General features: G+C 44.1%; 1 protein-coding gene across 5 annotated transcripts; it reads left to right on the top strand.

The window, feature by feature from the left end:
• Fam192a (family with sequence similarity 192 member A) lies at positions 1–26,816 on the top strand. 5 transcript variants are annotated; one of them, XM_021169431.2, is made up of 9 exons: positions 12–230; positions 4,348–4,405; positions 12,012–12,108; positions 12,525–12,662; positions 13,335–13,433; positions 13,994–14,115; positions 18,433–18,563; positions 21,951–22,015; positions 25,901–26,816. In XM_021169431.2, exons 4-9 carry the CDS (start codon positions 12,536–12,538, stop codon positions 26,119–26,121), a joined length of 765 nt encoding a protein of 254 aa, XP_021025090.1. In that variant the 5' UTR covers positions 12–230; positions 4,348–4,405; positions 12,012–12,108; positions 12,525–12,535; the 3' UTR covers positions 26,122–26,816. The 5 variants fall into 5 exon arrangements, with proteins under 5 accessions (XP_021025093.1, XP_029336308.1, XP_021025090.1 ...); XM_021169434.2 differs by lacking the exon at positions 4,348–4,405 and having other exon boundaries at positions 1–92; XM_029480448.1 differs by lacking the exon at positions 4,348–4,405 and having other exon boundaries at positions 1–230.
• The last annotated feature ends 339 nt before the right edge of the window (positions 26,817–27,155 follow it).

Below are 27,155 nucleotides of genomic sequence, written 5' to 3'. Positions count from 1 at the left end.
GATTGGACTATGCCGCCGGAAGCGGGGTGGAAATGTGTTGTGGCTGTAAGGAACAGGAAGCCCCGAAGGGTCAAAAGGAATACAATAGCAAAGTGTGTTTTCTTCCTTTAAGCCGTCGTTCTTTTCTTGGTTTCTTTTCTAGTTTTTTAAGAGCGAGAGTGGCCTTGGCGGCGACGGTTTGCGGTGGGCGCCGCGGAGGTGAGGGAGGCTCGCCTCCCGCGCTCTCGTAGGTGAGTGCGGCCTGGGTCCGCGCCGGGAGGCGAAACCAGGCTTCTCGGCCGCGGAGAGGGTGAACTCCAAGCCAGAGTTAGGATTAGGGCCCAGGTTTGTCTTCAGCTCGCGGTCCTTTCTAGTGCGGTGTCCTGAGTCGCCCGGCTTGGGAATTTGCGGTACCCACTCCGGAGCGGAGCCGCGGGAGTCTGCAGGACGGCGTGGCGGTCGTGGTGGGAGGTTCCGACTCTTTCTTACGCGCCCGAGCTGCCGGGCCTCTTGTCTTCTTTCAGCACTTTGCTGTTAGCTGGAGCCATCAGGCCTAAAGTGAGCTGCTGCCTCGGTTCCATTCGGAGGAGCTCCTCGCTCCTTAGAAAACGTGGGATGCCGACTTGAGCATCGTTGAATCCCGAAGCGTGTAGTTGCAGGATGGGTACATAATAAATTTCCCCGTTGCAGCGCCTCGCTCTTTCTCTTCTAGTAGGAAACAAGGCTGTGTGCTTATTTTATTAGAACACGACCGGTCGTTGAAATGTCTTCTTTGAGAGTTGGTGCCCTTGGAATGCCGGCCCACGCAGAGGGAAAGGGAGAACTATTGATCGTGGAAATGGCTTCTTGGGGGAACAAGGGTCTGTGGCCCTTGGTTTTAAAACGCAAACCCTTGTGTTGCACCCTTCGGTCAGTCTGATTGTTTAAGTCTAGAGTGGACCTCACAAAGTCTAATATGAACCTCTGTAGGATTTGCAGCGACTTGTCAACCTGTGTAGCAAGTTTCGTTGGTTAAGTGAATTGATTTATTGAAGTGTCCCCAGAGACATCATAAAAATGGTTTGGAGGAGCTCCGTGTAGTGGCTTGTACCTGTAATCCTAGGACCACGAGGCTGTGTGTGGGTGTGAGGGAGTGTCAGTTGGAGACAGTCCTGGCTTCCTTAGCAAGACTGCCAGAAAACAAAGCAGAATATAAACTACCAAGCAAAATGGTTTGGAGGGTACTGCTTCTGAGATATTTGAAAGGAATCTGTAGAACTTTCTATGACAGAAGGAACCGAGTTGAAATAATGGCAGCTCCTGTGTTTCAGTTGGAGCCTAGGATGAGCTATGAATAATGTGTAAGGGTCTGGAAGTTGGATGGCCCAATTATCTCTGAAGTTGAAGTCTTAAAAAGGGAAGAGTTATGTGGGGAGCCTTTACCTGGTTTCATCCTTCATTGTCACCATACGTTTGCTTAAAGGCAGTCTTCAGCTTCAGAAATTGACAGTGAAATAATTGAACAGCGTGATTCAACTGTAAGCTTGGATAGAGTGTAATATGCCTTTAGGGAAGCGGGATTAATCGGTTTTAGTGTGTTCGCCTTATGGACTCGTCTTCCTTCTCGAATGTGATTAGTTTCCCTCTAGAAGTGAGCTAAGTGTTTTCACCTTTGTTTTGCAGTTTCAATAATGATGCTTCAAACCATGAGTTGCTTTTTTTTTTTTTTTTCAGTTATCTTGGTATTTGGTTTTTGTTGTTGTTGTTTTCAGACAGTCTCTTGTAGACACTCTGGCCTTGGGTTTGATGTGTGTGGAAAATAACCTTAAGCTCCTGTTTTGTTTCCTTTTTTTCTCTCAGGGGTTGAAATTACAGGTGTATGCTATATTTGGCAATATTAATTAGCCTTTTTGACATTGAAATAATGATTTATCCTGTAAAGTTCTAGTCACATATATATTGATGCGTTCGACTGTCTTCTACACACATTTTCACTCTTGTGTCCAGTAACTGTTTTTGTTTGCTTTTTGGGGGGGCGGGGGGGTGGTGCAGGGTCTTGTTATGCTGCCCAAGGTGGCCTAGAACTCAAGATTTCCAGGCTGGGCAGTTTCTTTATTAATTCTCTTCTGTTCCAACTCTGTTATTAAGCAATAATCTTTTGGGGGGGTTGTTTGTCTTTTGAGACATAATCTCCCTAGTTAGCCCTGGGTCTCCTAAAACTGGCTATCTAAACCAGGCTATCCTGGAACTCACAGAGATCTGCCTGCCTCTGCCTTTCCAGTGCTGGGAATAAAGGTGTGTGCCACCACGTCCCCTCTTAAATACTGACATCTTAAATTCAATTACCGTAGGTTTAGCTCCTGAAGTTTTTGTTTACTTTTATCACTTTAAAAAGAAGTTTCATGTTTTTGCTGTTAATTTCAAGGCTTGGTTTTTATTTTAAATATCATAAGTATATTTGTTGTGTAGTCCATGTATTTAATTCCCGTAGATGTTTTTCTTGTCCATTATTCCCACAGTTTTCTTTCTTATCTCCCTTCCCTTTCAACATGTAATTCTTGGGTACCAGTTTCCAATGGGGAGGGAAGGGATATGAGCACACCCTGTGGGCTGCCCTTGATTCTTCTGTTGCCTCGCCATAGTACTGCTAGAGTGAATTGTTCAGGTCAGAGAAGTCCTCAGGATGAAAGCATCTACTTGAGTCATGGGCTTAATTTCTGGTTGTCACCTTCTAGATTTTATCCAAAGTTTCCACCATCTTTTTGGCGTTTTGGTTTAACAGTTATCATTTAGTTACTTTTGTATGTGATGTCTTTGATATGTGTATGTACATATTTGTATGTGTGTATGTGCAGATTTACACGCAATATTACATGTTGTATCAGAGGATAACTTCAGGTGTTGGTTCTCCTACTTTTTTTTTCCTTTTAAGACTTATTTTAGATTTGTGTGTGTGTGTGTGTGTGTGTGTGTGTGTGTGTGCGTGCTAGTATATGAGGGAGCCATAAGAGGGCACCAGATTCCCTGGTGCTAGAGCTACAGGCAGTTCTGTACCTGTATTATGCCTGCAACTGAATCTATCCTCTGGAAATGCAACAAGCTCTCTTGACTGCTGAGCCATCCCTCCAGCCCTTGACTTCCACCGAGTTTGAAACAGTCTTTAGCTGTTTACTAGCACATATGTCTGGCTAGCCGGCCCACGAGTTTCTGGGGGTTTTCTGGTCTCCTGCCTCCCATCTCCAGGCACACTAGTATTCTAGGCGTGACCTGACGTGTCCTGCACTTGGGGTCTGAAGCTTCAAACTGAGCTTTTCCTGCTTGTCTGGCAAGCATTTTACCCATTGGCCCATCTTTCAGCTATTATTATGTATTATTACTGCTGCTGCTACATGTCCAGCTTTTTAAGCATAGCATTAAAGGACAGGTTTCAATATTTAGTCCAGTTTCTCCAGAGGCAAACGCCTCTCACTCCTTGATTCTGGAGTGTGAAATTTGTGATTTCCTGAACTCTTAAGTGAAAGATGATATTTCTATGTAGAATTTCTAATATTTTCACCATGCAGTGTCACGGCAGCTATAAGAATTTGGCTTCCCTTTCTAGTCCTCTTATAAGAACTTAGTGCGTAAGCTGGGCTTGCTGACATGCACCTTTAGTCCCAACACCCTGGAGGAGAGGCAGGTGGATCTCTTGAGTTTGAGGCCAACTTGGTCTATAGAGTGAGTTCTAGGACAGCCAGGGCTACACAGAAAACCAAGAAGAAGTGGGGCAGGGCTTAAAGCTCAGCTTCAACTCCTGTAGCAATAACTGTGTCCTACTTTTCCTTAAATTGCTTGTGTGCCACATCATTACATTGCTGCATTGACTGTAGTCCTATTTAGTGCCTAACTAGCACTGTGTCAGAAGAAGATTTGCCTTCAAAAAAACAAAACAAAACAAATCAAACCCCAAGCCCCCTTCCCCCATCCCCCCAAAAAACGAACTGTTGTGGGTGGGGAGTGATGAGCCTCTATTCAGAGATAGGGAGAATCTCTGAGTTTGAAGCCAGCCTGGTCTATATTTCAAGTTCCAGTCCAGCCAAAGTTACATAGTGAGACTGTCTCAAAAACCCAAAACAAAACATAAAACAGCTTTTAAAAGCTGCCTTGGTTAACCTTTTGCTTCTAGCATCACACAGGACAATTCCTTATTCCGTTTGATTGTACTGCTGAGCCATGTTAGGATGGGTGTTAGAAGATGGGGTAGGATTTGGTGTGTGAGTTGGGTCTAAAGGCAACCATATGGCACAATAGTTTACAATTCAAGCTATCTTTGAGCATTTCTTAAGAGAGGCACCATGTTGAATACTAATGCTGAAATTTTTAATTTTTCTTCTTGCGTTTTCTTTCCAGTTTTGAGGTGCTGACAACTAAAAGATCCTGCTGCTTTTATTTCTTCCCCGAGTTCCAGGTGAAGTAGTTGTTTTGCGCTCTCTTGTCATAGCACAGAGCAAAATACAACTAAATTACAGTGAGGGACTGTGTCTGTTCTGAGAGGTAAAGTGTAGAGAGCTGAGCGCCAGCTAAGGGAGCGGAGGTGTAAGTTAGTGTTCCTTTTTCCTTTAGTGTAGGAAGATGAATTAGATGGGTGTAAGGAGAGATTGCCTCCGTGTGCTGTGGAAAGATTTTGTGTGAGTATGAGAGTGTGTGTATGTTTGTGTAAACATAATAAATACTTAACATATAATTGCATCTTTCTTCGATGCCTCAAATTTACTACAAACTGCTCTTTATAACACAAACCTTAACTATAGATTAAGGTGCTTATGTTATAATCTCGTTGATTCATTAGATCTCTTACTTCTGTAGAATGGAAGTTTCAGTGTTAGAGGATTAATGTTACTTTTCTTGCTGATTGCTTTATCCAGTAATGAGTATTAGCAGAGTTCTTTATTAAGTCATTCTTGAAACAAGTTTTATGACATAGGAAAAGTTGACTTGATCTAAATTACTAGTGCTTGGTAGCAGTGTCTTCTGGCTAGAAAGTAGCCTTTTGGGAGGTTTAATTGGACTGGCTAGCAAATCTAGGTGTGGGTGTGAGTGGTTAATGTGTGCCGACATTCATGCACCTTTATACTTGTCTCTCCATGAACGTGAAGGGCATAAGAGGGTGCTGGGTATATCATCTGTTATTCTCTTGTCTATTCCTTTGAGGCAGAGTCAGTCTGTCTCTGTCTGTCTGTCTCCGTCTCTCTTTTTCTCTCAACCTGGAACTTAGGTTTCTGCAGATTGGCTACAAGCCAGCAAGTCACAGCTAGCCTCTTGTTTCCACCCTGTCAGAGCTTGGGTTACAGAAGTATGCTTGACTTGTGGCTTGTTACTTGAAAGCTGGGATCCAAACTGTGGTCCTCAAGACTGCACAGCAAACGCTCTCAACCACTGAGTCCTCTCTGTCTCACTTGTATTTGAAGCACAGAGACTTACGCTTTAGGATGAAAATAGTGGGAAGCAGTCAACTGTCAAAAGAAAGTGGGCTGGCTTATTTTTGCTACTCTATAAAGCTTATAGCACAGACATCTGATTCCTTGAGTGTATTTCTACAGGTAGGGTCTGATTTTAGAAGGGTACGGCGGCCAGCCAGATGTAAACGTAGTCTGCCATCACATAATTCAACTCCGTAGGCAAACAGAGCTCATTAATCTGCATCACAGCACAGTTACAAGTTCCGTGGACTAAGTTTTCAGTTCGAGGATGATGATCACTTTGTAAGTTGGGCACTTTTAGAACTTGCACAATCTGCTATAAGACACCCTGTTTTGTCTCCCCAGCCTGGAAAGGAAATACTGACTCCAGTAGAAACACAGTACTGCAGTGTGTAACAAGTTACCCTGCCTTAAAGCATAAGATCTTTGTTTTTTGGCTGTTAAATGAGTTTGTAAGCCATGGCTCTTTTTGGAGACAGAAGTCTCACTGTATAATAAACCAGGTTGGCCTCAAACTTTTCAGTCCTTGAAACTTGTTTAAGTTTAAACAGAGTGATTTTTATTTCTAAAAAATTCGTATTGAAGAATGTTGAATGTTTCCTTTTTAAAAAAGAATGTTGGGCTCAGTTATGTAGTTCAGCAATAGTGCACTTGCCTAGCTTGTGAGTTACTCTAGGTTTGACCATCAGCACTGGGGGGAAAAAAGAGTATTTTGTTTTATAGTTGAACTCATTTTTCAGATACCTTGGAACAGCTGGACAAGGAAAGAAAAGCTCATTTTACTGAGTCAGTGTGTCTGTCTGTCTCTTACCCTCCACCCCTCACAGCATCTCACAGTAGCCTTGACTGTTCTAGAATTCGTCATGCAAACAGTGCTGACCTAGAACTTAGAGAGATCCTTCTGCCTCTGCCTTCTGAGTGCATGCTGGTACTGAAGGTGTGTGCCACCACGCCTGGTGTATTTAATCTTCCTAGAGTTGAACATAGGAAGGACAAAATAAGCCTTCCACTATAAATCCTCTTCAGTCCTGTGTCGATCCTGATAGTTAGATCCCCCTAATCCTGGGCTTCTTGTCTGCTTGTATTTTATCTTTATTTATTGTAGCGAACAAAAGGGGAAAGTATAGACTTATGAAAATTTGGCTAAGCAATAGGAATTAAAAGTCAATGTAATTTAAATCCCATAATTCTGTAGTTAAGATGAGGAGCCTTCCTAATGCTGTGGGCCTCCAGTACAATTCCTCCTGTTGTGACCCCAACCATAAAAGTTTTTGTTGTTACTTCATCTCTAGTTTTGGTACTGTTATGAATTGTAATGTAAATTTCTTGGAAATAAAGGTTTGTTAAATGGGGTCACAACCCACAGGTTGAGAACCACTGAGTTAAAGAAAGCCAGCAAGAATTATCTTTTGAAAGATGGTTTCAGTTGTGTAACAAAGAAAGATGTTTTAATTTTGGTTCTGTTTTTCCTGCTGCCCAAACTTAACTTGTGCTTGAACAAGAATTCCTTGAGACACGGAAACTGCAATAAAACTTTGTAGCGGTCACTAGACAGTATTTGGGGATATTCATTGAATACACTTTTCCCTGCTCAGATTCTTTAGCTCCTCCCAGTGGCTAGTTTATTTAGTAACTATTTATTACCCACCTGACACTGCTCCACACTGTCCTGATAGGCAGCACTCATAGTTACTGAGTGCTGTAACAGGAGCACAGAGAGAAATACGCAGCGGCTGCTCCAGAAGGACATGGGAAGCTTCTTAGAGGTGGGGATCTCCATCCTAAGTCTGAGCAGAAAGGTTCACATGAGGTTTGAAAATGAAGCAAGGGAGAGGCAACAAAGCCTGCAGAGAGGCAGGCGGGGTTGTGAGATGTGCAGTGTGGCTTTCCAGTGCCATGTGGAGGAACTGTAGCTGTAAGTTAGATCAGGAAGATGGGGACGGTGAGCACGGCAGTAGATGGGAGCACTCAAATGAACATGAACTTTACCCTGACAGAAGTGACTTTCAACTACAATGTAATTTCACACAAGAAGTATTTATGGCAGTGCTATTTAACATTTTGATTTTTGTTCTAGTTTGTACTGGTGTGTGTGTGGTGTGTGGTGATGATACTGGTACTTTATGTAGGACAGTAACAGGCAGATTTACCTTTAGAAAAACCGTTAGGTTGGTAATGGGAAAAATTATCTGAATGGAGGCTAGAATAGAAACTACCTGTGGAATATTTTTGAAGTATGCAAGATGGAGCCTCCAAAAACGAAATAGAAAGGAAGGGGCCCACTTCCCACAAAAAGAAGAGGGTGGATTAAGAAAACCTCATCCAGAGGTAGAGACAACAGAACTAGGTGACAGGTGGAACATAAAAGTATAAAAAAGGAAAAGGAATCTAGGTGCATGCCAAAGTCTTGAGCCTGGGAAACGGTAGATCTGTATGTGTGCCCTGCAGTATCTAATTCCGCCCATACTGTTCATTTTAGTGGTTTATTATGTACCATGTTATCTGGGTTAGTATAAGAGTGTTGACCTTACTCCTTTGTGTACTTCATAAAGTCTAGCCCAGTGTTGGATAAATAGTAGAATTACCAGCTTACATGTGGAGAGAATGATATATGTATACATTAAAGTTTTATGTGTTTTCTAAGTTCTCAGTTTGATGTGGTTCCATTCCTACCCTAAAAGGTCATATTTGTTTATGACTGAATCCTTCCCATTCCTTAAGTGTACAATTTCTTTTACCACTGTACCCATCTCAGAGCTTAGCATAGTTCTCTATAGTGATAAGAAGCCTTTCAAAGCATTTTGAAATGTGCCAAATACTGTGTCAAGTGCTTTGCGTGAATTGTCTTGTTTTCCCACACAAAAACTTTATGTTGTACAGAGCTGTCTTGGTCACTTTTGGTGAGTGTGATCTGGGCATAAGGATGTCAATCAAGACTTAGAAGAATTAAGTGACTAGCCCAGTGTCATACCAAGTTCTAATTCTGGCAGAGCCAGATTCTGAACTTGAGTCTTTTGCTGTTAGAGCCCATGGTCTTTATCATTGCCTGTGCCCACCTTAATAAGAAGAACACAACAGAAGGCACTTGCTATAGATTAGTTGAATTGAGCAATCTTATACTGAAAGATGTGTAAGGTTAAGCTAGCTTGTCTTGCAGTATTATTTTGAAACAAAATCATTATATAGCTCAAGCTGGCCTAGAATTTAATAATCTTCCTGCATCAGCCTCCCTATTGCTGGGATTACAGACATGAGCTGCCATACCCAACCTATATATATGGCTGTAGTTATTGACTGAAAGAAGATGGTAATTCTCAAGAGACCTGAATATTTTTTAGAGAAGAACTATTGTGAACATTATACAGAGTACTCAGAATTTGGCTAATCATTCATCACTACTTTTTAAATGTTGTGTCAAAGGACAGCTTGCAGGAATCCACTTTTCCTTCCACCATGTGGATTCTGGGAGTTAAACTCAGGTCATCAGGCTTGGCAGCATACATGGTTACTCCCTGAGGCATTTGCTGGCCTGTTTTTTGAGATATGTCTCAGGTATTCAAGAGTGGCCTTGAACTCTTGATCCTCCTATATCTGTCTCTTGTGCTAGGATTACAGGCATACATGTGCCACCAAGCCAGGCAAGTTCCACTGCTTTGAAGCACGTTTATCTCCATCTTGTAAGATTAGAATACTGGATGTTTTCCTTTGACAAGCAGCAAGTTAAGAGTAGGTATTACCTTTTTATAATAAAGCCTTGGTGTGTTAGAGAAGAGTCATTTCAAAATTTATGTGTGGATTCCATAGGAACAGAAATTTCAGAGCAAGAACTGTAAAGTGGAGAGGGAGATGGTTCCCTGGAAATGGAGCACAGGGGCCCGTCTTGAAGGTCTAAAATAGGAATTGCTGATTCTGTTTTTGGTGTGTGTGATGGATTCTGATGCCAGGAGGAGGCTGTGAGGGCCTGTCCTGTTGTGAGTTATTTACTAGGAAATAGGAGTAGGGGGAGGAAAGAGACACTTGGTACAGGGTGGGAAGGGAGACGTACAGCAAACGGTAGAAAGGAGAAAGCAAGGGTCCAGCGTGACTCCCGTTTCCCCAGTGCCTGCATGGCTCACATTCTTTGCTGGGGACATTTCATAAGCTGTTGGCTCTTTCTCCTTAGAAATTGCTCCAAAGAGCTTGAGGAATTCTGCTAAGTCACAGAGACAAGGTAATCCTGCTTTTGTCTTGAGTACCTGGCTGCAGGCATCGAGTGGTACCACATCTCTCTATCTGAAGAAGTGCACTGTGGGCCAGGTGGGGTAAAGCCTTCTCTCGGGTGACTTAGTTTTCTTTCTAGTGATTGTCAACAATTCTCATTTTTCACATGGAAATAACCCTCAACAGTAGGATGGATTCAGGCCGAGATGACTTCTTCTGTTTTGAATGTTTGGGTTTTAATGCCCTGATTCCTTTTTTCTTTTTTTTAAATATCTTTACCAAACAAAAACTTTGCATTCTGGGCACTGGAATTTGAAAATATAGCTGAAATTGACGTGCCCTTGTTTTCTCGTGTGTCTCTCTCCAGGCTGAAGAGTGAACCCAGAGCCTGCATTCCCAACATAGTAGTTTGAGTGAGAACGGTCTCTGGAGACTCATATTTGAACGCCTAGTCCCTAGTTGGTTGAACTGTTTGGGAAGGATTAGGTGAGGCCTGTTTGAAGCAGGTCACTGGAAGTGAGCTTTGAGGTTTAAAAGCCCCTCTATATTCCCAGTTACCTCGCTTGTCTGCCTTGTGTTTATGAATCAAGATGTAAGATCTCTCAGCTACTGCCTCAGCGCCGTGCCTGTCTGCCTGCCTGTTGCCATGCTCCTCACCCTGATGGTGATGGGCTCTAACTCCCTGGAAACTTGAGCCCCAAATTAAAACCTGTCTTCTATCAGTTGCTTCAATCACGTTGTGTTTTCACAGCAAGAGAAAAGTAAGACACCAGCCCTTAGGTTTTTGAAATAAGGTCTCACTGTGTGGCACAGATTGGCTGCTAGCCCACTTTTCTTGCCCTAACTTTCTGAGGGCTGAGACTACAGGGATTGGTTACCATGTCCTGCCATGTCTTTATTTTATCTGAGACTCTGTGGTTTCTGAGGAGGAGGAGTATGATGAGGTGGGTAAAAATGTGATTTTTTTAAGGTATCATTATGTAGTGCAGGCTGGCCTTGAATATTGCTGTGTATTCTAGGCTCATCTTGAAATTATGATCCTCCTGCCTCAGTCTTCATGAGCATAGGGTTTACAGTCATGTGCTATCACACCTAGCTGAGAATATGAAAATTAGATGTCAGACTTGAACTTGATCCTTTCTTTTTTTTTTTTTAAAGATTTATTTATTTATTATATGTAAGTACACTGTAGCTGTCTTCAGACACTCCAGAAGAGGGCGCCAGATCTCATTACGGATGGTTGTGAGCCACCATGTGGTTGCTGGGATTTGAACTCTGGACCTTCGGAAGAGCAGTCGGGTGCTCTTACCCACTGAGCCATCTCACCAGCCCCTTTTTGGTTTTTCAAGACAGGGTTTCTCTGTGTAGCCCTGGCTGTCCTGGAACTCACTTTGTAGACCAGGCTGGCCTTGAACTCAGAAATCCATCTGCCTCTGCCTCCCAAGTGCTAGGATTAAAGGCGTGCGCCACCACGCCGGGCTGTTTGGACTTGATCCTTACCTCTGCCACTTGCTGCCTAAATGCTTTGAGCAGATCACTGAGCCTGGGTGTCAGCTTCATCTGTGAAGAGTCTTTCTCATGGGCTCTGTATGCAGAGAAACTTGATAACATGCAAAAAGTACATAACACATGTGAAGAACTTTAAATTGTTAGTTGCTTTTTGAGGCTGCAGACTTTTTTAAACAATTATTTCTTTTTTATGTATGGGTATTTTGCCTACATGTATGTCTGTGGCATACATATAGTAATATGTGTGCACCAAAGCCAGAAGAAGGTGTTGTATCACCTGGGGCTAGCGTTATAGACAGTTTTAAGCTAAAATGTAGGGACTGGGAATTGAACTAGGAGGGAGTCAGAGCTCTTAATCACTGAGCCCTCTCTTTAGCCCCAGACTTAGTTTCTAATGAACTGTTAGATAGGTTGTCAAAGGTTATCTTAGAATAGACATTGCGTTGGGTTGTATTTGTACCTCTTTGGTAGGTAGTAATATTGTAGCGAGCACAAAATATGTCTGAGTAGACGATTAACCGTAATTCTTCAGAAAAAAAATTAAAAAGCCAGCAACCCAGGGTTTGCACATCCTAGGCAAGTGCTATAGCACTGAGCTACACCCCCAGCTCTAAAATGTTGACTTTTAAAAGGAAAAGACATCCCCATCTTTATTTCCTTCTTCCTGCTTCTCTGAAGAGTTGAAGAAAAAGAAGAGAGGAAGTTTGGTGTCTTCTACATCAGTATATGCATTAAGGGCCTGTAGGGGTAAAGAGGGCCACTGCTTCACAAGGGAGGACAGGCAGGGTCGATGGCAGCAGCTACTTACTGTGGAGAGCGTTGGGCTGAACGTCAGGTGGGCCTGGCTCTTCTCCTTCCACTCTTTACACTCGTGTCTTGTCCTAGATCTGCCACCTCCCTGCTTCATAGACGGGACTTGACTGCTAAAGTGCCTTGAGTACCTGAGAGTCTGCATTAGAATCTGCTTTGGAAGCAAGAACAGGTAAATCAAGGCAGTGAGATGGCAGCTGAAAGAAGGTGACAAATCTTATAGCTGTGAAGCAGGATGTGAGCTGAGAACAGGTGTGGAGCCCAGAAGGCCCATTTGTCTAGAGTGCTGCGACAGGGAAATAGCTTCCGTGTGGCATGCTGTGGAACGCAATGCCAGAATGATCCTAGAATCTCTCAGTGACTGTGGATAGCACAGATGTGTGCTGCCTGATAAGCCAGAGTAAACCCCACGTCTCAAGTGCTGGAACACAGGTGTGCACTCTCACACCCCGTGTATGTGGTGCTGGGGATTGAACCCAGGGCCTCGTGCATGCTAGGCAAGCATTGTACCAGCCGAGCTACATCCCCACCCTGCTCCTAAGGACTTGAATTGTAGTTCTCCTTTGATTTTTTTTTTTTTTTCTGTAGACTGTACCATTATGGATGGAGAGGATGATAGTAACCTTGTCATCAAAAAGAGGTTTGTGTCTGAGGCAGAGCTAGATGAGCGGCGCAAAAGGAGGCAAGAAGAATGGGAGAAAGTGCGAAAACCAGAAGACCCAAAAGGTATGTAGATAGACCTAGAGTTGGACATCATTCATTTAACCTTTTTCTAAAAAACAATAATTTGTTTTTATATGTATTGGTGTTTTGCCTGCATGTGTGTCTGTATGAGGGTGTCAGATGCCCTAGAACTGGAGATAAAGACAGTTGTGGGCCACCATGTGGTTGCTGGGAATTGAACTCAGATCCTCTGGAAGAGCAGCAAGTACCCTTAACCACTGAACCAACGCTCCAGCCCTTCATTTAACTCTTTAATCTTCGCAAAAACCCTGCCAAGAAGGTGATAACTGTCCTCACTCGAGGCTCCCAGGGTGAAGTAAGCTATGTGAGTTTTCCACAGCAGAACCAGTACTCCGTATCTACCCTCCTCCCCCACCGCAGCACCTGCCAGGAGATTCTGCTAGTTGCTTGCTTGCTACAAGTGGAGGGGCAGTTTGAACTGAGATGCTGCTAATAGGTTTGAACTGGCTGCCCATCCAGTTAGCAACTTACATTAATAGTTGTCTTTGAAAACCGCCTGCCCCTTTCTGTATGAGGTGCAAAGAGAAACTAGACTTTGTGTTATTTTCACCCGCAGATGTATAGAGACTTAACTATTTTTCCAACTCTTTGTGATTCCAAAATAATATGAAACAACCTAAATTCTGTGTCTCCTTTATCCCGTGTCCCTTTCAGAATGTCCAGAGGAGGCGTATGACCCTCGGTCTCTGTACGAACGGCTGCAGGAACAGAAAGACAGGAAGCAGCAGGAGTATGAGGAGCAGTTCAAATTCAGTAAGCTTCTGAAAATGGACGTTTGAGGGACTCACTGAGCCTTTTGATGTACTTTAGCCTCGTGAAACCATCTTTGTTACTAGCAATAGAATATCTTGATTATCCAGCCTCCAGGAGCTCAATTCAGTGGAAAAAAGACCATCTTCTGCCTTCCTTCTGACTTAGAGCTTAAGATACGATTTGAATTCTGTGCTAATTTCTAGTAATGTGAGAAATGCTTTGACTTGATGCCATGCTATTTATTAAAATTATGGTGTTTAATAATCCTTCCTTGTAATTGCCCAAAGAATCTGCTGCTTGTTTAAAAAGGAAAACGGCCAGCAGTGTGGGTCATGAGTAGCAGTGCTGGTTGTGTGAGCTAACAACCTGCGCTGATCCCCAGATCCTACAGTTGGAAGGAGAGAATCGACTCCCAAGGGCTATCCCTTAGCCGTCACGTGTGTGCCCTGGAGCATGTGCACACGCACCGAACACAGAAAAAACGTGTGGGGAGGGAAGGTCAGAGAAGGTTGTTTGTCTCAGTCGTCTCCTTAGTGCTCCCTGTTCACTTATTTCCTCAGAAAACATGGTAAGAGGGTTAGATGAAGATGAGACCAACTTCCTTGATGAGGTTTCTCGGCAGCAGGAGCTGATAGAGAAGCAGCGGCGAGAAGAAGAACTGCAGGAACTGAAGGAGTACAGAATATCCTTTGGGCTTAGAGAGAAATGACTCGCTTTCCTCACGAATATAACGAGGCCTTCTACCTAGTCCTTACAGTTTGTTAGCACTGATGTCTCTGATTCTGAGTGATTGATTGGCTGCGACTGGTGGGGTGTGTTGCCTGTGCATATCTATTGTAATCAGAAGTCCATGCTTTTCAGGGTTAGCCAGGCATAAATTCTCACAGTCAGTAGTGGGGTATTCTTGCCTTGTAGGATTAGACTTAGATGGGCATTGTAGCCAACCTCACTGGGGAGACATTATCTCGTGAGATTTAAAAAGTAATGTTTCTGATCTTTTCTATGTATGTGCACACAGTGCATGCTTACTGAAGTCAAAGAGAATCTCATCCAGTGGCCCGCTCTTCCACTGCTTTAGGCCTTTGGATAGGCTCTCTGTGAACCTGAGCCCTGCTATGCCAGCTAAGCTGCCTGGCCAGTAAACTCCTAGGGTCTGCCTGTCTCCACCATGCCTTGTTTTTACAGACATGCTCAGGATTGGAACTTAGGTCCCTATGCTAGCCCAGACAGTTACTGAGCCTTCTCCCCAGACCTAAAAGGGCCTGTTCAGAAACACTCTGCTTACTCTTCTGTTTTTAGCAAGATTAGACTATCCTCCCATACACTGCGAACTACTCCCGAAGTGGGCTCAGGGAACAAGGACAGTCATTTTCCTTTGACTTAATATTGCCTTGTTGGAAACATCTACTTGTATAACTTTCCCATTTTCCTGAATTGGTCTCACTGCATAGACTAGGTTGGCCTTAAAGACTCTTGCTTCTTGAGTGCTAAAGTTACAAATGAATACCATGTGCCTTTGAATGTCTTACTAGGCTCCTGCACGTCTTACTTAAATGATGAACAGTCGTCAGTTCATGCCACATTGACTCCAATCATGCTTCCCTCTATTATACTCTTTCCCACCTTCCCTGTCTCCTCTACTCTGCCTTAGCCAAAAGTACTTACGAAGCGTTCTCCAAACCTCTCTAAATCTTATTGTCTTTCTCGTCACTTTAGACTTTCTTCTGTATTGCTAGGTTACTACTAATTGGTTTCCATTTCTCTTTGCCCTAACAATCTGTTCTTTGGGCATCATGGGAAATTGTAAAAGTTATCTGGCGTCATGTAACTTTGAAATACTCCAGTGATTTTTTTCCTCCCCTGTGGCAGTTAGTCTAAAGTAGACCTGTTTTTGAGACAGGATCTCACTGTTTAGCTCTGACTAGACTAGAACTCACTTTGTAGACCAGCTAGCCTTGAAATCACAGAGATCACCTGCCTCTGCCTCCTGAGTACTGGGACTAAAAATGTGCACCACCATGCCCGGCTCAAATCTACATTCTTTCATCAGGCTCTGCAGAGCTCTGCATGACTTAGGGTAAATCTCCTGGCCTGGTGTTCTGTAGCTACTCTTCCTGACATTTACTCTACTTTAGCCTTTGGCCTCCTTGCACATCAAATGGATTCTATTGCAAGGCCTCAAATTCATGGTTTCCTCAACCTGAAATGGCCTTCCCTCGGATTTCCCAAGGCTAGCATTTCATGGCTTAGGACTCAGCTCTGTATGCCTTTCCTCAAGCACTTTGTATGGTTGCAGCTTCCGATTGCTGTACATTACATCCTGTTTACCACCAAATGGTGTTACATGTAGTGTCATCTGGGAATTTATACATTCTAAGCACGTACTCTACTGAGCTACCAAGCCCCATCATTTTGTTTTAAATAGGGCACATGTTCATTTGTTTGCCTGGCTCTTTTTATCTCTTTACTGCTAAGATGTAAAATAAGTTCTATAACAACCAGAATGACTGAATTTTTTTTTCCTGGTGCCTGGAATATTGTAAATTCTCAATAAATATATAAATAAATGAGTATATAGCCCACAGGAGCTATTGGTAGTCCATCCTAACTTTTACCCTTCTGCAAGGAAGCCTATTTGGATATTTTAAGCTTGTAAGTTGAGTAAACTCACTGTTCTGTTTATACATGCTTCATCAGTGAATTGGTAATTGGTGGTAGGACAGTCACTGTGCATCCCTGGCTGGCTTGGAATTTACTATGTAGACAAGGTTAGACTCAGGGACAGAGGTCCACCTGCCTCTTTCTCCCCAGAGCTTAGATTAAAGGTGTCTGCCACTATGGCTGGTTTGATAGTAGGATTTTCTGTTTGTACTAGCTAGTATTTTTCTGCAGAGTGTATACAGTAGGTCCACTAAACAGTAGTGTGGGCAGCAATGTGGCCAGATGCTCTGTGCCTTAGTGACAAAGTTATAGGTAGAAACTGCAATGTACTAATGACTTTGACATTTTTTACTAGGAAAATTAAGTTTCTTGTTTCAAACCCCCATCCTGCCCTCTCACCACCCCAATAAAAAGGAGCGTTTGGGGCTGACAAGATGATGACTTGAATTTGATCTCTGGGACCCATATGGTAAAATAGAGAACTGACTCCTGCAAGGGGCTGTCTTACCTCTGTACACTTGTGGGAAACATGCATCCCATCTCCCTGAGTGTGTGTTTACATGTAATTTTAAGAAAATGGAGACTGAGGGCTGGCAAGGTGGTTCAGTGGTAAAGACATTTGCCACCCAGTCTGGTGTGTGTGATGAGGTAATCTCTGTTTCTCCATCTTTCAATGGCTTCTTCTTGGGTGCCTTGGGCACTAGATGTCACTGTTGTGCAGTAAGGCACTGCTGCATCCTAACAGCTGTCAGATATTTACCCGCTTAGGAAGTTATGAGGAAGAGCCTAAAACGGAAGGAACATATGCTAGCGGAGAGAACAGCAGGAGTGACAGACAGCCTTGTGAGCTGGTGATGACCATGGTGTGACATGTGCCCTGCTTAAGGATTTTCTGCCTTTGGTGGTACTGGGGAGTGAGCCTAGGACCTTACATATGCTAGGCAGCCTCGCTAGCACTGAGCTATATCCTAGCCTTTTTTCTACTTTTTATTGTGAGAAAGGAAAGTTAAAAGCTCTGGGATGGAATGTCAGTCAGAGCTGGGAGCATAAGCTGGGAGCTGCTAGCCTTGGTTCGAGTGCATGCTGAGAGTTGATGCAAAGTTACCCCTCAGTTTTAGCTGTAAACAATTTTTTTTCTTGGTTTTTTTTTTTTTTTTTTTTTTTTTGTTTTTTCGAGACAGGGTTTCTCCGTATAGCCCTGGCTTAATATATTATCAGAAATCTGCCTGCCTCTGCCTCCCAAGTGCTGGGATTAAAGGCGTGCGCCACCACTGCCCTGCTCAGCTGCAAACTTAAAACTGACTCTTCTGACCCTCTGCCTCTGTCCAGAGGACAGCAGAATAACAGCATAGGTTGACACAGCTGTGGCTGGCTTGACCCCTCTATAACCCAGAGTAGGGCTTAACCCTCTCAAGTAGCTGGAATATAGACCTTCACCAACAGGTCAAACCTGTCTGTCTCTCTCTCAGTCTCTGTGTGTGTGTGTCTTTGTCTCTGTTTCTCTCTCTCTCTCTCTCTCTCTCTCTCTCTCTCTCTCTTTGTGTCTGTCTGTCTGTCTCACTCTCTGTCTTTGTCTCTATGTATGTCTCTGTCTCTCTCTGTCACTGTCTCTCTCTCTCTCTCTCTCTTTCTGTGTGTGTGTGTGAGAGAGAGAGAGAGAATGCATGTGGAAAGTTAGAACATTTTCTAGGAGTCTGTTCCTCCTTCTACCATGTGTGTTCTGGGGATTGAACTCAAATATTGTGGCAAGTCCCTTTACTCCCTGAACTATCTTGGCAGTCACATAACAAAGATCTTAAGGAATATAAAGGAAATTGAGAAGTTACTATGACTTCCTTAGAAATAAGTAATTAAGTCTCACCTTTCAAAGGTGAAATGCAGTTTTGCAGAATGTCCTCATGACTGTTGGTGACATTCAGATGAGAACCATAAGCAGCAGCTTGTCCTGCTGGTACAGCACATCAGAACACTGCAGTGAGAAGATTGTAAATGCTACAGACAGAACGGGAGTCCAGAGGCGGTGTTCAAAAGCATAAGCAGGGCTGGGTACAGGTGCATTCATGGGTGTGAGGCAGGAAATTACTAAGACCTGACCTTCACACATGCGCACAGTGATACACATGTGCCTTCATTCACACACACATGTACACACACACACATACATACAGGATCTGGTGCTTTAGATCTATATCCCAACCACTTGGGAGGCCAGGTCAGGAAGGTCTCACATTTAAGTTCCGCCAAGGGGCCTATGGATTATATTTGTTGTCCTCTGGATTTACTTTTGCTCTGTAGCATTTCTTCTTTTGGTTAATCTGACCCTTAACCTGTAACTCACAGTAATCTCAACAAGGTTGGAATTTCTGCAGAAAATAAAGAAGTAGAGAAGAAGCTGGCCGTGAAACCCATAGAAACCAAGAGCAAGTTCTCCCAGGCAAAGCTGTTGGCAGGAGCTGTGAAGCATAAGAGGTCAGCGAGCGTGTGCCCATGGTGAAAATCTCCTCTGGCCACAGAGTCTGAAATGCCACTTGCAATGGTGCCCAGAGCAAATGGTTATTCAGCATGTTGCTGGGACAATGCTCCAGTGTGGTTGCCTTTCTCTCTCCCCTGCCAGATTTAGTGTCCCAGTAGCCTTTGCCCCTAGCCTGATTTGATCACTCATTCAGCTGACATACAGCTCCTGTTCCCTGAGCACCTGCTGGAGGTTAGATTTCCTCTAATGGCCTCCCAAATTGCTCTCCCCAGTTCCTCAGAGTATTGGTTATTCTGACCCGTTTACAGCTGGAAAGACAGCTGGAGAGTTGAAGAACTTCTGTCCACAGTTGTCAGTAATAAAGCAAGAGTTCAGTGCTGAGCTTTGTACCTCGAGGCAGCCGATGCCTCAGGATTGCTGCTGGTGATGGGGTGACGGCATCTCGGAGGAGCACAGCTGGAAGTGTGCTTCCTGAAGCTAGAGAAGGGCTTAGAAAGATGTTGACAGGGTAGGGCACCGGGACTCTGGACAGTCAAGGGAGAAGAGACCCAGAGAACAGCTGCTACAGAGGCATTGAGAGAATAGGGCAGCTGTGACGGGTTAGAGACCTGCCTACCGCTCACTCTGACTGACGTGGGAGTAGCACTGCTGGAGATTCTGATAAGTTCTTTGTCATGTTTGCTCTTCCCTTTTCAAATCCTGAAATGGCACCAAAGTGATTGAATCAGCTTGACCGACCAGACCGTGGGCAAAATGCTGTAAAGTGCAGTCTATTAGGAAAATCAATATGGTGTATTGGCAACCAGCCACATATTTTGAATAGAGTGTATTGATGCAGCCTTGTGGTTTGGCACATCCTCTATCTGCTGCAGATGTTCCTAGGAACACTGAGCACATGTAAAATGTCACCGAGGTACAGCAGCAGCAGGGGGAGGATTGTGGTCAGAGAAGAAGCCTTAACAAACCATGAATCTTTAAACACCCCATGTAAGCCTCCCAAAGTCCACCAGCTCTCAGGAGTCAGACCTGGGCCAGTTTGATGAGTCTCCAGGTGGGCAGTTACCTCTTAGGTACTCTTGCTCTGCCAAATGGTGTTTCAACTGTCTCCCTTGATCAGTCTTTATATCATACTTAGGAAAGGTTCTGTTAGCTTATTTGGTGATCTGTATAGAGTCTCTCTTGGGTTTTCAAAATGCATCACTTAATGTTGCTTTCGAAGCAAGGTGACACATTTGCCTCTTGGGGCAGGAGTTTTTGAGCTTCTCTGCCTTGGCTTATTAATGTCAGTAATGTGGACTCCTAGGCTTCACACCAATTCTAGTTTAGTAACACACACATACACACACTATTACTACGTTATAATCCTAGCATCTTAGAGGCTATGAAATATGGTTCTTAGTTTTCCTTACTAATCCTAACTTAACTGTGTTGTAGTGTTGTGGTTTGTATATCCTAATTTTTATTTTAAACATGGAATCTCCCTGTGTAGCCCTGGCTGGCCTGGATCTTGCTCTGTAGACTAGACTGCTCTTGTGCTAGTATTCCAGGTGTGCTCCACCATGCCTAGCAATCCTGGTTCTTTGGCAGGGCTATAGGCTATGTCACTGGAGTTAATGTTCTAAGGGACTTTGAGGAGAATCTGTGTTGGGTCTGACTCTCTGCCTATGAATCAGGATATAGCTCTCAGCTACTGCTGTAGTGCCATGAAGCTGCCATGCTCCTTGCCATGATGATAACGGACCAAACCTCTGAACCTGTAAGCAAGGCCGCAGTTAAGTGCTTTCTTGTAAGAGTTGCTTTGGTCATGGTGTCTCTCCACAACAGAACAGTGACTAAGACCACAGGGTTTTAGCTAGCTGTAGTTAGGCTGACCGGGAGGAATAATGGTCACAGCGCCCCAGCCTGTTTAATGCTAGCATTTGCCTTGATCCTTCCTTCCTTTTTTTCTTTTGTCATTCGAGACAGGGTTTCTCTGTAGCCCTGGCTGTCCTGGAACTCTACTCTGTAGATGAGGCTGGCCGCAAACTCACAGAGATCCACATACCTCTGCCTTCCAAGTGCTGGGATTCAAGGCATACACCGCCATGCCCGGCTGCTGTGGTCCTCTTTTTATCCATGCTTCTGGGGGTGGGGTTGGGGGTTACAGCACTTCCATTTATAATCTTTCTGGGTATTAAGTTATAGGCGGGTTTTTTTAAATTTTTAAATAAGTACCTTTAAATGACTGCTTTAAAATGTGTTTACTTAATCTAGTTTTTACTAGTTTGTATGGTCTATATTTAGATTTTAAAATATAATTTCTACCATCTTAATGCTGACTTCTTATTTTTTGCTCTTTGTTTATTTACTTATTTATTTATAGAGCAGGGTGTGTGTATTCTAGTCTGGTCTCAAACTCACTGTACAGCCAAAGATGACCTTGGACTTCTGATCCTCCTGCTCCACCTAAGTACTGGGATTACAGGGTGTGTCCCCATGCTTAGTTTATGCTATTTTGGGGGATTGTACCCAGAGCTTTCCCCAGGTATTGGCCACAGTCTTAACAATTGAACTACATCCTCAGCATCCCTTTTACTTAAAAAAAAAAATTTATATTCTTGCTTTTGAGAAAAAAAGTGAAAATGACCTTAAAATATTTTTTCTTTCTATTATATATACTTTGTTTCTATCATTTTAGTGATAGATCTTGAAATATAACAGGCAGGCATACTTAGCAAAACTAAATAGCTATTTTAACTCCTTAAAAATTCTGTAAACAGAGGACCTCTGGCCAGGGCTTCAGTTCTGTACTAAAGCCCTTGCCTACTATTGAGAAGCTGTGGGCACACTCTCACTAACACAGCCCCCTCCCACAAAAGGGACCTTTAAATCTTGTGCTACATTTGCTCTCTTCTATGTACTATGATGGCCACAGGACATTACTGTGCTTCATGCCACAAATTAGACTCTGGCCCATATGTAAACAGATACCTGTTAGGCTTACATCACCATCTTTTCCTCTGGTATAATGTCTTTCTCCATTGAAATGTATTCTTCTGTTTTAGTGAAAATCTTTGGGATATCTCTGGATGTCCTCAAAAATATTTCCTTTCATAATTTATATTTTGTCATTGTGAAATGTATAAGTACTCTTGAAATCCATCAGTTGAATGATAAAGAAGACAGAAAGGCGAAGTGTGCATGCTGTGTCCTTCGGTTTGTTTGGAGGTTAAGTTCTCTTTCTAGCAGATTTTATATTTAAGAAGAGGCTAGGAAGTGAAATGAAGGCTTTTTCTTTCAGTCATCCCAGCTCCTTGAGACTGCCGCAGACAATTATAAATGCTTCGGTGCCCTGATTCTCGCTAAAACTCAAAAGACTCAAATCACCATGTTTTCTGTTACAGCTCAGAGAGTGGCAATAGTGTGAAGAGACTGAAACCAGACCCCGACCCAGATGACAAGGCTCAAGGTGGGTGTGGCCCCTTCATTCTACCAGTGATGGACGAGAACTGTAGGAAGAGTGCATCTTATGTAAAGGGATGCATTATTTCTCTTTAAACAAGCTTGCCTTAACTTAATGCCAAACTGTTTTATACTAAGCAGGAATTCCTACCATGAATATGTCAGCCACCCTACAAAAGTGGTGGGTTACAAACCAGTAGCATTGTAGGTAACAATCGAGTTCTCCCTGGAGTGCTTATAAGCCCTGGTCAGATGACCTCTGCTCACAAAAGGTTTTTCTCTGTCTTGCCAAATGTCAAGTTCCTTGATTTCATCTGTGGCAGACAGAATGCCCAGCTCCTACTGATGGTTGGATTGCTGTGAGCCTAATGGAATCAGAAGTCTTATTTTCCTTGAAGGTGGTGACTTCTTACGTGGTGAAGTCGGCCTCTGTATTAGGTAGCATGAAGTTGTAAGTAAAGGAGTGTTCTAGAGCTGGACTGAGGAATTCAAGAGTTTGCTTTTAGGTGCACTGTTGGGATTGAGGATCTCATTCAACTCAGTTGGTCATCTATCAAACAGAGCTTTCATTTACTTCTTTTTCAGACAAATAATGGATGCTTTAAGATTGTTTCTCCACAGTTCCAGGGGTAGTAGCTGTACCTTTGAAAAGGATCTTCAGTGAAGAGCCCCTTCCCACACCCTCTTCTACCCTTTCATTTCCACAGAGAAACACCATTGTATATTTCACATGTGTTCATCCAGACCTATTGCACACATTCTAAATGCCTTCTTCTTGTCCCTACATTCTTATGCAAGCTAGGCAAGAAGTACCTTCCTTTGCTAGAAGGAGAGACCCTAGAGGAGACTGGCTATCCTTGAGGCTTGCTTCAATCTTGCCTCTGCATGGGAAGGCTTTGCCTTGGTCTTCCTGAAGGAAGCTTCGGCCCTGACAGAAATTCAGCTCCTCCACTGAAAATTAGCTTAAGCAGAGCCAGCAAACGTACAAAGTGGCCTATGTACTCTCTCCATCTGCCTGCATTCCAAGAACATTTCACTATTCATAATTTTCTGTGCTGAGTTGATATGACAATGTGGTCCAGCAAAGGCCGGAGTTGGCAGGAAATATCCCCCAAATGGTGAGCTCAGAGGGCAGCGCTTTGTTCTTTGGGCCGTAACTGCTTTTGGAATGAAATTTGTCAGAGTTGCAGTCTTTTCTCTCTTGAAACTTCCTAGATAATTGGAGGTTCTGGTCCTTTCACTTAAGCGATTCGGGGTCACAGTGGCCCTGGTTCCTGTGACAGCTCTGTCCTCAGCTCTGTCCTCCCATAGCTAGCTACAGCCCTCCTAGCACTCTGAACTTGATTCTGTTATTCACTGCCTCTGAAAGCATTCTGTGTGGTGCATATTAACACAACAAACACTGGAGGAATGAATTAATAACTTCTTGTCATGTCTCAAATATTAAAACCATCAGATTCTTACCATCACCCTCCCTCCCCCCAAGTTAACCATTTGCAAGGGAACTGTAGAATGACAGTAACCCCCATAATAAATTCTGGCCTACTTTGTGCTATACCCAGTGTGTCCCACGGTGGTTGTGGTTGGGGGTCACCTCTCAAGGGTCCTCTGTGGAGTGGGCACCCTGTCCCTTCAGCAGTGTGGAGGCTTCTGTTGTGCTCATCCTTTATTGGAAGGGTGCAGTGGGTGACACAGATGGGTGGGACTATTCTACTTGATTGAAATGGCCAGAATGCTCTTTCAATTTTTATATTTGCCATTTTAAAAACAATGTCTGAGTCAGTAATGTATGTATATAATTATTTAGAAAGGGGATGAAAAGATGACAGTGATAAAGCAAGTCTTCCCTGCTCACTAGCCCTCAGTTTCTTCCCAGACCACACACTGCTGCCGCTTCTCAGGTTTTTGCTTTTGTTTTTTTCAGGCTTTGTCTTATGTGTGCATGGGCTTGTTCCTGATTTTCCCCAGTTACATCTGTTGTCCTGCTCCTCACCTTTTTCATTGAGCATGTCTTAGAGACCATACATTTCCAGTGAGGACACAGACACATTATTGTTTTCTTCCCTCCCTCCCTCCCAACCGCCCTCACCTTTAGTCCTGATGATGGGACCCAGAGCCATGGCCATGTATGTGTACGCTAGGGTGCTGCTCTATGTTCAGTACACCGAGCTGTGGCCCCAGGAAAGCCCAGGAGTCTTCATTCTTTGCCTCTTGCCTACTGTCCTAGTTTGCTTCTCTGTCTGTTTGGTTCCCAACCAAGCCAACTTGGAGGAGGAAAAGGTTTGTCTTCTACTTGCAGTTCTGAGTCCATTGCTGTAGGAAGTCAGGGCAGGAACTCGGGAGGAGCCGTGGAGGAGCGCTGCTTACTGGCTTTGCTTTTTGTTTTTGACAGATGAGAAGAGCTCTTTACATCTTCAAAGTTGTTAGCTTTGCGATGATTGTTGTGAGCATTCTTTACCACCGCCTCCCCTGCACCGTAACCCATGTCTCCCAGACTCTGCTCATTTTGCCTTTTGAGATTTGGAGCACACTCACCTCCAGCAGTCTCTCCCTTCTCTGCTAGAGAGGAGCAGACCCCCTTAGCTGAAATCTGTGTCCTAGACAACCGATGACCTTAGCGTCTCAGTAGCTCTGGATTCAGTGTCCCTTCCTCATTCTCTTGAGGTATCTGCACACCTGTGGTTTGGTTTGTAGAAGGCAGTCCCCAAAAGGGACATCCTCGTCAGTCCGGGCAGTGACTTTCCGACCTCTGAGCTTGGGCATCACTTTAGTACAGCATCTTCTGGTGCAGATTTGGGTTAGTGTTTTATACTCTAGCCTGAATTCTCACAACTTACTTGACTCCTCTCATCAGTAAGCAGGGAGAACACCCACGTACAAGTTGTTAGAGTGATCAGATGAGGCTGGAAACATTCAGAGGGAGGAAAGAATGGAGCGCCATTCTCAGTTTACGTTTGTTTGACTTTCAAAAACATCTTGGTTCTTAAGTATGTATTTATGTATCTGTGTGTGTCTGTGTGTGTGTGCACGAATGCTGTGCCATGAAGGCCATCAGAGGCTGCCAGGCCCTCCAAGCAGGAGTTACAGGTAGTTACAGGTTGTGACCTAGCTGACACAGTGCTGGGAACTGAACTCGTGTCCTCTTCAAGAGCACAGTATGTGCTTTTAATCTCTGAATCATCTCTTCAGGCCTCTCCACTTGGCCTCTAATTGCTGTTCTCCATGTTGTCGATGAAGGCTTTTGTCTTTGGAGTAGCAGAATCACTGTACATATCTTGGGAAGAAAAGAGCCCAGATACTTGGTGGCATTGTATATAGCTTTAAAATATTTCCTTCAGGGCATCTCGCATAAAAGAACTAAAAAGTAAAAGTGGTGAGATCAGTTTCTGAGGTGCTCCTCTCCCAGGGGTAGGAAATTGTCTTAATAAAGAGCATAGCTGCATGGCTCGTGTCTGCCAGTTGGTCACTGGTCTCTTCAGTGTGGCATCACAGAATCGGGAGTGTCACTCACAGGTGGTCTCTTGATCTAGCCTCCTGTTGAGGGCCACAAGAGTGGCTAAGGAAGACATCACACCTGAGTCCCACTTGCTATAATGCCATGACTTGTGAAGACAGGAATCTAACTATAATAGGTGACTACAAGGTTTGTTCCCCATCTCAGAACTAGTGGGTGGCAAGAGAGTGTGGGCAGTCTTTGAAGTCCTGACTGTGGACTCTCTTCTGTCAGCCTCTTTGACTGTAACACAAAGATGTCCAGAGTCTCCCAAGATTGCATAGAGTTGCTCTGCAGCAAAGGGGCTTTTTTATAGAAAGCCCCAGCATTGTGTCCAGGCTGGGGGTGGCCCTTCAGCATTAGGAAGGTGATGGTTAACTTGCTGTCCTCCTTTTGCAGAGGCCCCGTCCTGCATGTCTCTTGGAGGCTCTTCTCTGAGTGGACCTCCCTCCATCCACTGCCCGTCGGCTGCTGTGTGCATTGGCATCCTCCCTGGCTTGGGCGCCTACTCTGGGAGCAGTGACTCCGAATCCAGTTCAGACAGTGAAGGCACCATTAATGCTACAGGGAAGATCGTCTCCTCCATCTTCCGAACCAACACCTTCCTCGAGGCACCCTAGCTCCTGACATTACCACAGGGAGCATCTCCTCAGAGGGTTGGATGCCAGTTCTGCCTCAGCATCACCTCCCTCAGAAAACTTACTCACCTGCTTCCTGTGCACATGTGACATTTTAACCTAACTCAGAAATGTGTCTCAGTCCACTTGTGGCTCAAATTCGGCTTGATTTCTCTTTATACTCCTGTGCAGATGACCAAACCTGTCCCATTGATATGAGGAGTTGGGGTTCAGGCTTGTCTCAGAAATGTCACGGACAATGCAAGGACAGGCACCAGCTGGCCTGCCAGGGTTCAGTGTACCTTGTTGCTGTCTTGTTTATCTCCTTACCTAGCAGCACAGGAAGCAAGGGCAGCGTTAGCTTCATATTCTGTTGTAGATGAATGGGTTACTTGGTTCTACCATGTTGTGTGTGGGCATAGAGAAAGGGGCTGACCTGCTGGTGACATGGAGCTGTCCCCTAGAACTAACCCTTCCTGGGTGTTGTATGACTTAAGATCGCAAGCCTCACCCACGAGGCTGTGAGCCAACGACAGCCCTTGAGCTGACACTCTTCCATGTCCTCTACTCTCCATCCAGCCTGAGGAGATAGGAAGGAGCTGACCACGAGGACATGACCATCCTCTGCCCACCTTCTCTCTCTGAAAAATTGTTTTGATTTTGTTTTTGAAATAAAAGATTTAGTTTAAGATTCTAAACGTTAGAGAAGCAAACTTACTGAATCATAGCCAGAAACTATAACTGCTGATAGCTATGTTAAAGAGATGACTAATGCCTAGCAGTTTCTGGAATCCTTAGACTGCAAACTAGTGGGACATGCCTGCATGTTATGCCTGCACTCTACTCCACCGAAGCACTGCTGTTTGCACATACAGTTGTAGCTTCTGACTGTGAAGCTGGTTTTAGCCAGTCTGAGGTGCTGCTCAGTGCTTTTCCTTTCTCCAGTGTGCCTTCTCCCGCCCCACCCCCCACCCCCCACCCCCCAAACACCCTCAACACACACACACAACAGCGCCTGGGCCATGAGCAGCCAAAAG

The sequence above is a fragment of the Mus caroli genome, chromosome 8 (genome assembly GCF_900094665.2).
Source record: "Mus caroli chromosome 8, CAROLI_EIJ_v1.1, whole genome shotgun sequence".
Lineage (NCBI taxonomy): Eukaryota > Metazoa > Chordata > Mammalia > Rodentia > Muridae > Mus > Mus caroli.
This window is presented reverse-complemented; position numbering and strand designations above follow the sequence as displayed.